General features: G+C 40.6%; 1 protein-coding gene and 1 long non-coding RNA gene across 3 annotated transcripts in view; both read right to left on the reverse strand.

The window, feature by feature from the left end:
- The window catches only part of LOC141983833 (uncharacterized), a 56,497-nt gene extending 53,153 nt beyond the window's left edge, over nucleotides 1-3,344 (reverse strand). For both annotated transcript variants that reach the window (XR_012638537.1, XR_012638538.1), the window contains exon 1: nucleotides 3,174-3,344. This is a non-coding gene — a long non-coding RNA (uncharacterized LOC141983833). The remainder of the gene's footprint in view (nucleotides 1-3,173) is intronic.
- A 315-nt stretch (nucleotides 3,345-3,659) lies between these two features.
- The window catches only part of ERICH1 (glutamate rich 1), a 141,381-nt gene continuing 130,624 nt past the window's right edge, over nucleotides 3,660-14,416 (reverse strand). The window contains exons 7-8 of the mRNA XM_074947767.1: nucleotides 5,658-5,738; nucleotides 3,660-4,224 (exon numbers count right to left, since the gene is read on the reverse strand). Of these exons, the coding sequence (XP_074803868.1) occupies nucleotides 4,078-4,224; nucleotides 5,658-5,738 (228 nt within the window). The 3' untranslated portion in view covers nucleotides 3,660-4,077. The remainder of the gene's footprint in view (nucleotides 4,225-5,657; nucleotides 5,739-14,416) is intronic.

Below are 14,416 nucleotides of genomic sequence, written 5' to 3' on the forward strand. Positions count from 1 at the left end.
CCCCCTCCAGATTTGAAAGTATCTTGTCCCCTAATTGGTCATTTTGGGTCAGATGCCAGCGAGATTATCTTAGCTTCTTAACCCTTTACAGGTGAAAGGATTTTGTCTTTGGCCAAGAGAGATTTTATAGCACTGTATACAGAAAGGTGGTTACCCTTCCCTTTATATTTATGACAGCGTTTTAGCAGGCTGTTTACATAAATTATATCCTGTAACTCCAAAACCTCCATTGCTTTTTCCTTCAGTCTCTATGCAGTTCCCTAGCCAAACTCTGGATACTTGGGGCCCAGTCTTCCTCCCATTAAGGTAATACCAATACTTCAATAGAAGCAAGATCAAATCTTTCACAACTTTGTTTGCCACAGATACACAACCACAGCAATCTTTTGAAGTACCAGCCCATACTTTCCAAGGCAAAGTACTAGCATAGCTACTGTTATATCCAAGAGTCTCTACAGATTGGCATTATTATAGTGCAGGGATTCTCAACCTTGAGGTTGTGACCCCAGGAGGGTGGGGGAGAGAGAGGTTGTGAAGCGGTACCAGGGAAGATGCAATCATACTATCTTTCCCATATTGCTAAAGGAGAGCTAGATCCCAGCTAGCTGGGCTGAGGTGGTGGTTTTGGGGTGGTCCAGGTATGGAGGAGGTTGAGAATCATTATGTTAGAAGATATATTCAGTAAATCCATATAGAAACACAAGTCATTAGTAAAACACATTATTCAAGTCTCTGTACTGACTTCTTGACATTCTTTGATATACATGGGCTACAGTATTTATCTCAAATAGCTCAAACCAATCCCAGTGTATTTCTCCACAGGATCCCTTCCCAATCTCAGTATCTCTGTCTGATGAGAAGAATAATTAAAATATTTGATTTACTATTTAACATTTTCATTTCATTTGACTTTAAGAGATACACTTATGCATGCAAACTAAACAGTTACAAAATCTTCTGAGGTTGCTGCTGGTAGAATATAATAATTAACTGGAACTATCAAGCTGTAATGCAGATTTGAGAAGTTATTGCTGACCACTGTGGATTAGTTTAGTTAAAGATTGTTTGGCATCAAGAGACATTCATTTAGATGTGCCTGACTTTGAGAGTTAATAAAAATAAGAGATAAATTCTGTGAAGCAGCTTTTAACACACATCAGTGAGTAAGGTCTCGTGTTTACTCATACAGCTCTGCTATTTACATATTTTCACACAGCTAGGGAAGATAAAAAGTAATTCCTGGCATATAATGTCTCAAAACTAACAAATTATGGGCCAAATTAAATACATCTCTGGTGTTTCTAAAAAGCTTTACAGTATTAAGTAAGCAGCTTCAACTTACAAGCACTCAACACTTTTGCTCTGTGTTAAATTGCTGATGAATTGCTGAATTGCCAAGATTTTCAAATTTAAAGTCTTATACACAAAAAAGGTGAAGATGTCGAAAATACAATTTTTTTTTTGAGGTCCAAGGAGAGGCAAGGAGATCAGCACATTAGTACCCCGATTCAGCAAGACACTTTAGCACATGCTTAAATCACTTTTACTTCATTGGGACCTAAGAACATGCTGAAAATTAAGCCTGCCTACAACCCTAATTTTGCACTGCTAGAGACTTTGGATTATAGTAAAACTACTTTTGTGGTCACATAATTTGCCTATGGCTGGATATTGTTGACGTTCTAGAGACATATGCTTATGTCAAATCTCCCCACACTATACTTGTCTGTCGCCAGTGCAGTCAATCCATCACTTTTATCAGCACCAAAGAAATCTGGCAAAATTATTAAAAGCAAATGTTCTGAAAAAGAACACACATTCCTCATGAGTTTCATAACTTTGAAATTATAGCTGCAATGTAGCCATTTTATAGTATATCTTCTGAGCATCTTATTTCAAAAACAGAGTCCAATGAGAGACTGATGAATTGGAATTAATTTGCTAACTGGACACCATTAAATTAGGCTTGAATAAAGACTGGGAGTGGATGTGTCATTACACAAAGTAAAACTATTTCCCCATGTTTATTTTTCCCCCCTACTGTTCCTCACACGTTCTTGTCAACTGCTGGAAATGGCCCACCTTGATTATCACTACAAAAGGTTTTTTTCCCTCTCCTGCTGGTAATAGCTCACCTTACCTGATCACTCTCCTTACAGTGTGTATGGTAACACCCATTGTTTCACGTTCTCTGTGTATATAAAATCCCCCTACTGTATTTTCCACTGCATGCATCCGATGAAGTGAGCTGTAACTCACGAAAGCTTATGCTCAAATAAATTTGTTAGTCTCTAAGGTGCCACAAGTACTCCTTTTCTTTTGTTGTGTTAGTTCTACTTAAAAGCAGGTCCAATATATGATACACGTATCTAGGCAAAAGCTTTTATTTTAACACAGCTAGTGGAAGTGGTAATATCCAGTTATCTTATATTCACCTTTGCACAGGCGCTGAATGAATGGCAAACAGGATACAGTACAAAAATTAATTAAATTAGCTCACGAAAGCTTTTGCTCAAATAAATTTGTTCGTCTCTAGGGTGCCACAAGTACTCCTTTTCTTTTTGCGAATACAGACTAACACGGCTGCTACTCTGAAACCTACAAAAATACAGCTGATCAATGTAGTGTACATTGATTAGAAAGTCGTAAGAAATACAGACATTTTGTGCCACAATCTATGTACTGAATCCCTCAGCGATAGGTCTGACATGATTAAATATTTTCCAAACGCACTATTACTTTTATTTTTGCCTAAAAGATGAAGTTTTCTCTACTTCCTCACAAGTGAAGGCAAAAGATGGACTATTCCACCACCTCATTTTATACTTTAAGTAGAAAAAAGTGACAGCAGATGCTAGGTAATTTGTCGGAAAATGATCCGCTAAAAACTCATTTTCTAATTTGCTTGAATTTAATCACACAGGGTTCTGGAAAACAAACAAACAAAAAACAAAAATAGCACAGCGGGGTTTAAATCCGAATCTCTCTGTGATTTATAATGTTGCACTGAACAATCTTGAGACCTGAAAATATTTAGCTGTGTAGGATGCCCCTTAGTGGCAGACTATAAATATTGTTGACAGAAGAAATAATTTTTAACATTGAAAAAAGAAAAATAGTATTACATTTGGTTATTAGGTTAGAACACAAGAGTTTAAATACTAACTACTTACATATCTGACTTGCTGCACCCAACCAGAGAGTGAGAACTGTGTTTTTCTGCGACACATAAAAGTGCCTACAAAGCTGTTTGCACAAAATCTCTGAAACAGTTAAAACAAAATGAATAATAGTTATAGAGCTTGCCTGAGTAAAATGCTCATTAAATAAAATTGCACAGAAACACAAGAGGGGGAGGGGAAAAGCACAAACTCCAGTTCTATTTTAATCAGAATATGTGTTGTGGGATCAAGAGGCTAAGCAGAGGAATGTGATCAGACAGGTTGAACTCTGCACAAGAGACAATTCTTTATTTGTACTGTTCCCTTCTAGAATAGAAAATTTAAAAAGCTACACAGCCACATGCACAGAAGCAAACCAGACTTAAAATAATCATATCAAGACATAAAACACCAATAAAGACATTCATATATTTGCTTTGGCATTATCCTTCCTTTTTCATACCATATGCACGGTATATAATCTGCAGCATTTTTTTGTTTATTACACTGGAATATCTGAATATATTTTTGTATAAACATTTCCAGACAAAGGTAGGCAATAAAAAAGGTGACCCTAATTGTGCATAGCACGCCCCATCAATCTGTTTGCACTTGTTCTGATTTTAATTGTACTTCATACATTTACATTTCTCTCAGTGTTCATACTGTGTACTGACAGAAATCCATCACATGTACAAACACTCTATCTTGCTTGCAAATCTAATGCTTCCCCAAATCATTAGTCTTTTTTTATTTTATTTTATTTTTTTGCCGGCGAGATCTACAACTCTTCTTCCATCTTTTCCAGCTTGCTTTTAAAAAGTGTCTTATGACCTCCAAGCTGATAATGGAGAGACAAATAATTCATCAGTTCTGTTGACATAAACTTTCATTTCTTGGATCATATTCCATCAGTTTAAAGGTTCAAGGGGAGTCTCTTCTCTTGAGTTAGCCGGCGTGTGCTATAACCAGATATACTGATCCCAAACATTCCTAGGAGCAAAGCTGTACGTTGCATCAATATGTCTGTTGTGTTGATAACAATTTTTCCAGCAGCTTGAGTCTATGGGAAAACCAGGACAAGTTACATGCCAGTTCTGCTGAGTTTGATACTAAGGTAGATCATTACAACTTCCAAGACAGTCTCCCCCCCGCCCCCCTTCACATTATTTCATGTGGCATGACTCTGCTTTCTGCTGAAAAATATCAGGCAAAACCTCCTTGTACTGAGAAATATTAAGATTTCTCCCCTTCTACAAGTCAGCTACTAACGCAATCTCACTTCCTTGAATGTTAGACATTAATTCTTTACTGAAAGTCTGAATAAGGAATGGAGACTATAGCTGACTGGTACATACATCTTCTTAGGAATCAAAGAAATGAATGCATGGAAATTAATTAATTAAGTCCTTGGAACATCAGTCATAAGTTAAAATGTACTGCGTATCTTTCCAGTGGCACCATTTGTTACATTAAATATTGTTTAAGCACCATTCAGGGATTTATTTCTTGTACTCTTTTCCCCGCTCACCTAGGGTGAAATCCTGGCCTCAATGAAATTAGTGGCAAAACCCTCACTTAGTGGAGCCAGGATATTGCTCCTAGACCGTAGTTTTTGTATGTATGCTTGAATGAGAGTTCGCTGCTCTAATCCCGAAAATGTCATAGACAACAGGATACTTTAACATGTAAAAAGAAAGATTTCAACACAAAAAATTACTATATAAAGATATCACAAGTCAGAGGCAAACAGGAAGGAATTTCTGTTAAGACTGCAACAGTATCCTGAGCTCAACCATACTGTCTGTAAGCTATAATACTTTATGCTTTCGAGTATGTGTGTTATGTTGGTTACAGCTGTTGGACCCACTGATGAAAAAATGTAAGTATTGCAAATATGAACTGAGTTAAGGAGGATGCCCCAACAGCCTTTATTCACAATCTGCTTTATATTGATATTTTATTCCCAAGTATTAAACTTATTTAAAGGCATTTTATATATTAGCAGAATTCTTTCTCCAGGTACTTCACTTCCGGAGCTCATAATTGTTCCAGCTTTCCTCATCCAAATCACCAAACTAGGTAGGCATGTTTAATTAATGATCTGTTTTAGCTCTTTTGGAATGCTGTCATTCTCTTTGCCGTTAGCATTTTTCTACTGTCTCAAAGACACTAAGTTATTGCAGTCTAAAGCTTCACTCAGAAATATTCATCATTTAAATACATTAAAAATTTAAAATGTATCTTCTTCCAAATATTCTGCATTAGGTATTCCAGACCGACACCAATTATCAAGCATTATCATAACTCATTTACTTTTCAGCAGATGCTTAATTAAGACTTCTATGAGTTCTTCTGAAAGTTAACCCAGCAGAAGCCAATGTTCTCTTGGGTTGGTCACATGATGTTATGAACTAGAATCCCTTTTAGCAAGACAGATATCAGTATTTCAAACTTCTAATTAAAAGAGAAAGGAAGAAGAGAGAATTTTCATACCTGCAATAATCGTATATACCCAGGCGTGATCCTCCGCAGACGAATAACCATTTTACCAGAGTTTTCGTGGCGTTTCAGTTCCTAAAATTTAGAACACAGTGTTACTAAACTCTGGGGGTTTCTTTACAAGATGACATCTTAACGAAATAAAAAATTAAATCAAATTTGGTTTGTTATAATGCGAAAGCACTTTGAGAAGCAATATTAGAGGGATGAGTACATTTTTTCTGACCTGGTGCAGATCTTTCCATAAGCCCTTTACATGCCAGTGTCCCACTAGTATATAAAGCCCAAGTCAATTGCATAAGCTGTCACGTGTGATCCATCTGTAAAGCTTCTGTGTTGGCAGAAGGCCTTAACTATCATGCCTGGGGCTAAGCATGTCTGCAATACTGGAAAACTCTTTAGATATGTCCGAAGCTCATTAGGAAAACAAAGGAACAGTTGCCCTGCTTTAGAACAAAAGGCCCTAAGCCTGTTTAACAGATAGGATTTGAGATAAAGAAGGAGGTCATTGAAGCATTGTGCAGTGACAAAGCAAATTGGATTCTACTGATTTAATATCTTACATAAATATATTTGTATCTGAATGGCAATTTACTCCGTAGTCAGTTTAATTTAGCCATGATCCAACTTAAAAGGATGTGCTATATTAGGGTTATACAAATTTGAGTAGACATTTAGAAGTAGGCTGTTTCTTTTCTATGTGTATTCTAATATATTCTGTACGCAGCATAGGTATGGTCCTTTTTTCTACTGCTACATCCTTAACTCATGGAACTGGGTCCCCATCACTTGGCTGAACATTTTCAATTAATTTTAAAACTCAAATGCAAATAAATAATAATAATACAAATACATTTTCTCTTAATTGTGGATGCCATCTACCTGTAGTGACTTTGCTCCCAATGCTGCCCTCCTTACTCATGGGGTAAGGTGCTACTCTATGTAAGTAAGGGTGGCAGAATCTGGTCTTTTATAATTCATTTCCCTTTCAGTAAATAGAAATATTCAGGGCTAGACTGTGGTAAGGATGGGGAAGATCCCTTACATCAATTTTTGCCCCCATGAATAACGGCAAGGCAGAATTTACCCCCAAATATATAAATATATATATATACACACACTCTCTCTCTCTCTCTCTCAGTGCCAGATCCTCAGCTGGTGCAAATCAGCATAGCTCCAGTGAACACAATGAAGCTACACAAATTTACACCAGCTAAGGATGTGAAATACTCCATGGAACTAGGCTGATTTACAGCAGCTGAGGATCTTTCCATCTTAGCACAATCTGCCCTTGAATATTGAAATGTAATGCTTCGTGAAGAAATATTTATCACTTAAATACAGCAAAAACATGAAATGTATTTCTTTTCGATTCTTCATTAGGTATTCCAGAATGACACCAGTTATCAAGAATTATCGTAATTCATTTACTTTTCAGCAGATGCTTAATTAAGGGCATGTCTATACAGAGGAGCAATGTGCACTACAGGAATGTGATTTCTAAAGTGCACTGATGTGTTATACACTAATTGGTCCATGTAGGCCCTGCTGGTGCACACTGGACGTTCCCCAGTGCACTTTAAGGCAGTACTGATTGAAACAGAATAAAGCCCGAGTCAATTGCATAAGCAATTGAGGGAACCTTTAGTTCACACCAGAAGAGTCTACACGGGATGGATAGAGTGCAACATTCTCAGTGTGCGTGAGGATGGCAGAGTCATCAGCATACTGAAGATCACTAATGGACGCCCTGAGGGACTTTAGACTTTGAGCAGAGATGTTGAAGATTAAAAAGCTGCCTATCCATTCTGTATTGAATGTCAACTCCATTGGGGAAGTAGTCTTTAACGAGGACAAAAATGACTGCTAAATAGATGGAGAACAGGGTTGGGGCAGTAACGCATCCTTGCTTAAACCAAGTTTTGATGACGAAAGGGTCCGTCTCCAGGCCATCACAGAGAATGGTGGCAGTCATCTGATCATGAAGAAGTCTTAAGACCTTAATAAATTTTGGAGGGCAGCCAAATCTGGCCAGCATCTTCCAGAGGGCTTCACAATTGATGGAGTTGAAGGGTTTTGTCAAATCGATGAAGGCTATATATAGATCCAGATTTTGCTCCCAAGACTTTTCCTGGATCTGGCAGTTATCCTGCGGGATGGTCTAAAACCACACTGAGATTCTAGCAATATTTCCTCAGCAAGGGGAATTAATCAGTTTAAGAGGATACAGGCCACACTGGATTTTTTTTTTTTGCACAAGCTTACCAAAGCCTAGGACTCGCACTCAATATTGAGAAGACTAAAGTGCTCCATCAACCTGCCTCAGGCCTTGCACATGACCCACCACAAGTCACCATCGAGGGACAGACTTTGGAGCCTATCATGTACTTCTGCTACCTTGGTAACCAACTTTCTCAAAACACAAAAATAGACAGTGAGATCCAGCACAGGATCCAGAGTGCAAGTGCTTCCTTTGGGAAATTACTCCAATGCTTTTTCACAGACCATGACCTATGGCAGGATACCAAAATCCACATCTATAAGACAATTATTATTCCTACACGCTCTTTTGGATGCGAAACCTGGGTGACCTATTGACAGCACCTCAAGAGTCTGGAGAGGTATCACCAACGATGCCTCCGGAAGATCCTTCACATCAAGTGGGAAGATCACTGCACTAATGCCAGCCTCCTTACTGAAGCCAGCGTCACCAGCATTGAAGCATTTATTCTCATGAACCAACTCCGCTGGGCTGGACATTGTGTGCAGATGCCAGACTCTCACCTCCCAAAACAAGTCCTCTACTTTCAGCTCACCCATGGTCAGAGATCATATGGTGGTCAAAGGAAAGGCCACAAAGACACCCTGAAAGCATATCCTAAGAAAACTGATGTGGACATCACAAGCAGAGAGGAGCAAGCCACCAACTGACCTCAATGGTACCACATCCTCCAACAGGCATTGGCCCACTTCAAGGAGAAGCACCTTGCCCTTGAAGCCAAAAAGAGAGAGAGAAGGAAGGAAAAAGAGAGAACGTTCTCTCAGCAGGCAGCTAACCCACCAGGAAATCTCTATACTTACTGCAGGCAGATCAGTGTTCCAGGATCAGACTCCTGAGTCATCTCAGGATCTGTATGTAAATCTGTGGTAGAGATCATCCTCAAATCGAGGGACCACTGATGATGATGATGCATGTGCAACACGTTAGTGTGCTTCAGAAATCAAACCCCTGTGGTGCACATTGCTGCTCTGTGTAGACAAGCCCCCAGACTTCTATAAAAAAGGATCACTAGCTGATGATATGGCCCACAAAACACATTCTGAACAATTTTAGACCACTTTAACTCCATTGACTTCGGTGGAGTTACTTTTGATTAATAAAAATGTAACTGAGGGCAGAATCAGACCCAGGGTGTCTGCTATATTCCTTACAGCTGGGAGACTGGGTGCCCAGAGTCCTGGGCTTTATTATTCCTAGCCCCACAGTAAGACCATGATCTTAGATAAGCCTAAAATTTAGGCACAGTGAAAAATCACAGGGATTCACAAAGTCTGCGTTAGGCACTTATAGAATGAATGCGGAGCAACAGGCACCTATGAATGGGATACACAAAAGCAAGCAGGCTAGACGATGCTTCTTCTAAGCTAGTCAATGGGAGATGCAGAAGCTGAGAGATGTATGCTAAGCCCCGCCCCTCTCATGGAGCTAGGCCTGTCTCTCCTCATTCACTGTGGCTAAATAATTAAAACAAAGGTTACTGGAGCAGGGTGACTGGATTCTGGGGCTCCCACATCCCAAGTGACTGCCGGGTCATTCTCATGCTCTCTGTCTGGCCCAATGATCCTTTCATTATTTATCCACAGTGGAGCAGCCTCCCCTGCAACAAACCAGAGTATCCTATAGCCCAGTGGTTAGGGCAAGCCCCTAACAGAGGGCACATCCCTGGTCAAATCCCTTCTCCCTCTCAGGTGGAGAGGGCACCTGAAGCAGGGGTCTCCCACATCCCAGGTGAGCACCCTAACCAATGGGCTAGAAATTATGAGGGAGAGCCTACCCCTCCCCTGTTTCTTGCAAAAACAGCACCCAATGCCAAGAGAGGGTTTGCAGCTGAGATTCCCAGCCAGAGGGAGACACTTCCCTGCATCTACACTTAGGCTCTGAACTCTCTAAGGGGTAGGACTTAGTACACACCCCTTGCCTTGGCATCCCCCATTGGATAGCTTTGGCAAGGAGCCACCTAACATGCTGGCTTATGTGAATCTCATTCTTAGGCACCTCTCTCTCCCCATTTATTGTACAGGGAGTCTGGGCTAATTCAGGCTTTGTGAATCCCAGTGATTTTCTGGGCACCTAAAAGCTAGGCACTGTGATGCTTCGCAATCACAACGCCGAAGTTCCTTTGTGAATATAGCCCCATGTGACTTATTTTACCCATTTTTATTACTGGAAACATTCAGGGCCTGATCCAAGGGCACTGAAGTGAATGGAAAGACTCCCATTGACGTCCGTGGACTTTGGCTCACGCCCGTCTTCTCATTATAAGTGGAAAAACCAACTGAAACAGAATGCATCTCTAGACTCACTGAACACACCCAAATGAGTTTGACAGTAGAATCTGTACTATAAAAACAGCAAGGGTAGCCTACTTTCTTATTATTAGTAGTTGTTTCCGGCAGCATACAATGTGCTAGCTGCTGTACAAACACAAAAAAAGCCATGATCCCTGCACAAAAAAGCTTGCACTCTAAATCATCAGGCAGAAGAACTGCATCCCTTTGGAAGCATACAGCTCAGTGGTTTGAGCCTTGGCCTGCTAAACCCAGCGTTGTGAGTTCAATCCTTGAAGGGGCCATTTAGGGATCTGGGACAAAAATAAGGGACGGTACTTGGTCCTGCTGTGCAGGCAGGGGACTGGACTCTATGACCTTTTAAGGTCCCTTCCAGTTCTATGAGATAGATAGCTCTCCATATTAAAAAAAAAAATTATTAGCAGAGCTTTAAATTTCATGCGTTTTAAGGATCATATGACTGGAGGTGGCTTTTTTTCCAATGCTACTTTTATTCTAGTGACTAGCAGATGGATTCTGCAGTTATGTGACAGTACAAAAGTGTTCCAGCAAAAATCAGTGTGTCTTCTTAACACAACACAGTGCTTTGGCAACAAAGTAGTTCAACCTCACTACACTTTACATTGTAATGTTGCCTTACAGTACAATGTTCTACTGAGAGACTCTAGCTGCAGCCATAAATGCCACTCTAGCAAATCTTGTTCCAACTATGTCATTTACCTCCTGTGAATGTCATTGCTTTTGGAGAAACAAGGTGGGTGAGGTAATATCTTTTATTGGCCATCTTCTGTTGGTGAGAGAGATCAGCTTCACTGTTCTTGGAACTCTCAAGGGACCTGTTGCATGGCTGGAGAAACCATATGATGATTTTCTCAATTTTTTATCTGCTTCCAGTGTTGAGACAGTGCAGGGTATGGAAAAATGGGTCATTTCATAGACAGAGCGGGTCGAAAAATTTTCAAGAAACCTTTTTCCATTAAAAATGCTGTTTTCTCAAAATCTAAATATTTCACAGAAATGTACTGGGTTTGACAAAAATTTCTCATGTCAAAATGAAAGCCAGAGAGAGACCTCACAACAGCCAATAACCTGGTGGTTAGGGCACTTACCTGTAGGAGACTGAGGTACACGTCCCTGCTCCAAATCAAACAGAACAGGGACTTGAACCTGGTCTCCCACTTCCCAGACAAGTGCCCTAAACAGCAGCTATTGACAATTCTGGGGTAGGTCTCACTCCATTTTGGGGGGGGGTTGGGTTTTGTTTTTTACACACAAAAATCAAAAAGAACTCATTTTCTTTTCTCATCAAAATAAAAACGAAATCCAAAACCTCAGAATTGTTCACTAAGTAGAATTGCCATTTTCTGGCCAGCCCAATTCTTAGCCCTACTTTGGGAGAGAGGGCTGCCAGCAACAACGTGGCTTCAACTCCACTCACTGCTACGATTGAATAGTACAAATAAGGATCTTGTTCAATGCTCACTAAAGATGTATGGTAGTGGATCTTTTTTGTTTTATTCAGCTCCTCTTGTGATAGGCCTTTGTGAATATGCAGGGCTATATGCCTTTAAGATGAAATGATCCCCAATGCAGAGGGCCGACACAAGGTCCACACAACACATAAATTCTTTTTTAATGATTTACAAAATGGTATATAATTCTCTTGGCCCAATGCTGAAATGTTTCAGGTGGAACACAGCGGCTGTTTTAAGAGCACACAGTAAGTTGATGAAGCAGAATAGACATTATTCCGCTGTAATTCCAGAGCACTGATTTATACCAGAAATACCTAATTCCAGTCATTCTTGGAACCCACATGTCACTTTTCCCCGCAAACCAAACATTCCGATTTTTATCATACCAACACAGATTGTGTGGGTTAATGTATTCTACGTGGGTTTGTTTTAGAAGTTGTGAGTCATGAATCCGAGTTTTTTTTTTTTAACCTAGCAATACATGTTTAGATGTCACCTCCAAAATATCTGATCAGCAAAGGCTACAGAAGCCTTTTTAAAATATTTTTTGGGGGGGGGCAGGGATGGACAATATTTTGTATGTGATTTAGGTCAAAATTAACCAATGGATTAATATCAAAGTGGAAAATATTGACATGTTTAATTATTACAGCTTCAGCAAAGTGTACTGGAACAAGGAGCAAAAATCCTAAATTACCCTGGATCTAAATAATCTTTTAAGAAAGTTATTTGTTTAAATTCAGCAATAATTGATAAGGAGATTTTCAGAATCCACAAATACTTCCTAATTTAGAAACTGTACATGCTGTATCTACCCTGGGAAACATTCATGGGCCTGAATCACCACTGTATTACTCCAGTTTTATGCCAATTTAACTCCATTGAAATACAATAGTGAATCAGGCCAATAATAAAATATTAAATGTCAGAGAATTTGTTTGCTGTCTCTAAACTATAGAAAGCACATTCCAACAACATACCAAGAGATAAAGTACTGTAGCCTTCTTAGTGTGACAGAAGATGATTCAAAACTTTACATTAAATTAAAGAGTTTTCATGAGGTCTTTGCCAGCTGAATTTTGATTCTTGCACCTTTTTCGACACATTCACTGTTGTTTCTGTTCTCTTGTAATTGCCTTACATAGAATCATACAATATCAGGGTTGGAAGGGACCTCAGGAGGTCATCTAGTCCAACCCCCTGCTCAAAGCAGGACCAATCCTGACCTTAAAAACCTCTAAGGGTGGAGATTCCACCACCTCCCTAGGTAACCCATTCCAGTGCTTCACCACCCTCCTAGTGAAAACGTTTTTCCTAATATCCAACCTAAACCTCCTCCACTGTAACTTGAGACCATTGCTCCTTGTTCTGTCATCTGCCATCATTGAGAACAGCCAAGCTCCATCCTCTTTGAAACCCCCCTTCAGGTAGTTGAAAGCAGCTATCGAATCCCCCCCACCCCCATTTCTTCTCTTCTGCAGACTAAATAATCCCAGTTCCCTCAGCCTCTCCTCATAAGTCATATGCTCCAGCCCCCTAATCATTTTTGTTGCCCTCCGCTGGACTCTTTCCAATTTTTCCACATCCTTTTTGTAGTGTGGGGCCCAAAACTCGACACAGTACTCCAAATGAGGCCTCACCAATGCCAAAGAGAGGGGAATGATCACATCCCTCGATCTGCTGACAATGCTCCTACTTATACAGCCCAAAATGCTGTTAGTCTTCTTGGCAACAAGAGCACACTGACTCATATCCAGCTTCTCATCCACCATAACCCCTAGATCCTTTTCTGCAGAACTGCTGCCTAGCCACTTGGTCCTTGTTGAACCTCATCAGATTTCTTTTGGCCCAATCCTCTAATTTGTCTAGGTCTCTCTGTATCCTACCCCTACCCTCCAGCATATCTATCACTCCTCCCAGTTTAGTGTCATCTGCAAACTTGCTGAGGGTGCAGTCCACGCCATCCTCCAGATCATTAATGAAGATATTGAACAAAACCGTCCCCAGGACCTACCCTTGGAGCACTCCGCTTGATATCGGCTGCTAACTAGACATGGAGCCTTTGATCGCTACCCTTTGAGCCCGATGATCTAGCCAGATTTCTATCCACTGTGACAAAGTTCCTCCTCTGCCTTGGTGGGTCCTGCGCTTACTGGCAGATTTTCTCACCTCAGAGGTTCATGGCAGCCCTCAGTTGGCCACTTTCATGGCTCAAATCTGCCGTTCACTCAGTTAGCCTCATCTTTGGCCAGCATGGGGAAAGGAAGAGGAACAATCCCCACAGTCTCTGCTGATCCACCTAGTGGATCAGGGAACAGGCCAGGGACCTTCCCCTCTGGTGGAACCCACAGTCCAGTTCAACTCCTCTGGTATCAAGTAGGGAGTTGGGGGGACGGAGGGAACCCAGGCCCGCCCCCTACTCCGGGTTCCAGCCCAGGGCCCTGTGGATTGCAGCTGTCTACAGTGGCTTCTGTAACAGCTGCGTGAAAGCTACAACTCCCTGGGCTACTTCCCCATGGCCTCCTCCCAACACCTTCTTTATTCTCACCACAGGACCTTCCTCCTGATGTCTGATAATGCTTGTACTTTTCAGTCTTCCAGTAGTACACCTTCTCACTCTCAGCTTCTTGCACCTCTTGCTCCCAGCTCCTCACACACACCACAAACTGAAGTGAGCTCCTTTTTAAACCCAGGTGCCCTGATTAGCCT

Source organism: Natator depressus, chromosome 3, assembly GCF_965152275.1.
Source record: "Natator depressus isolate rNatDep1 chromosome 3, rNatDep2.hap1, whole genome shotgun sequence".
NCBI classification, from domain to species: domain Eukaryota; kingdom Metazoa; phylum Chordata; order Testudines; family Cheloniidae; genus Natator; species Natator depressus.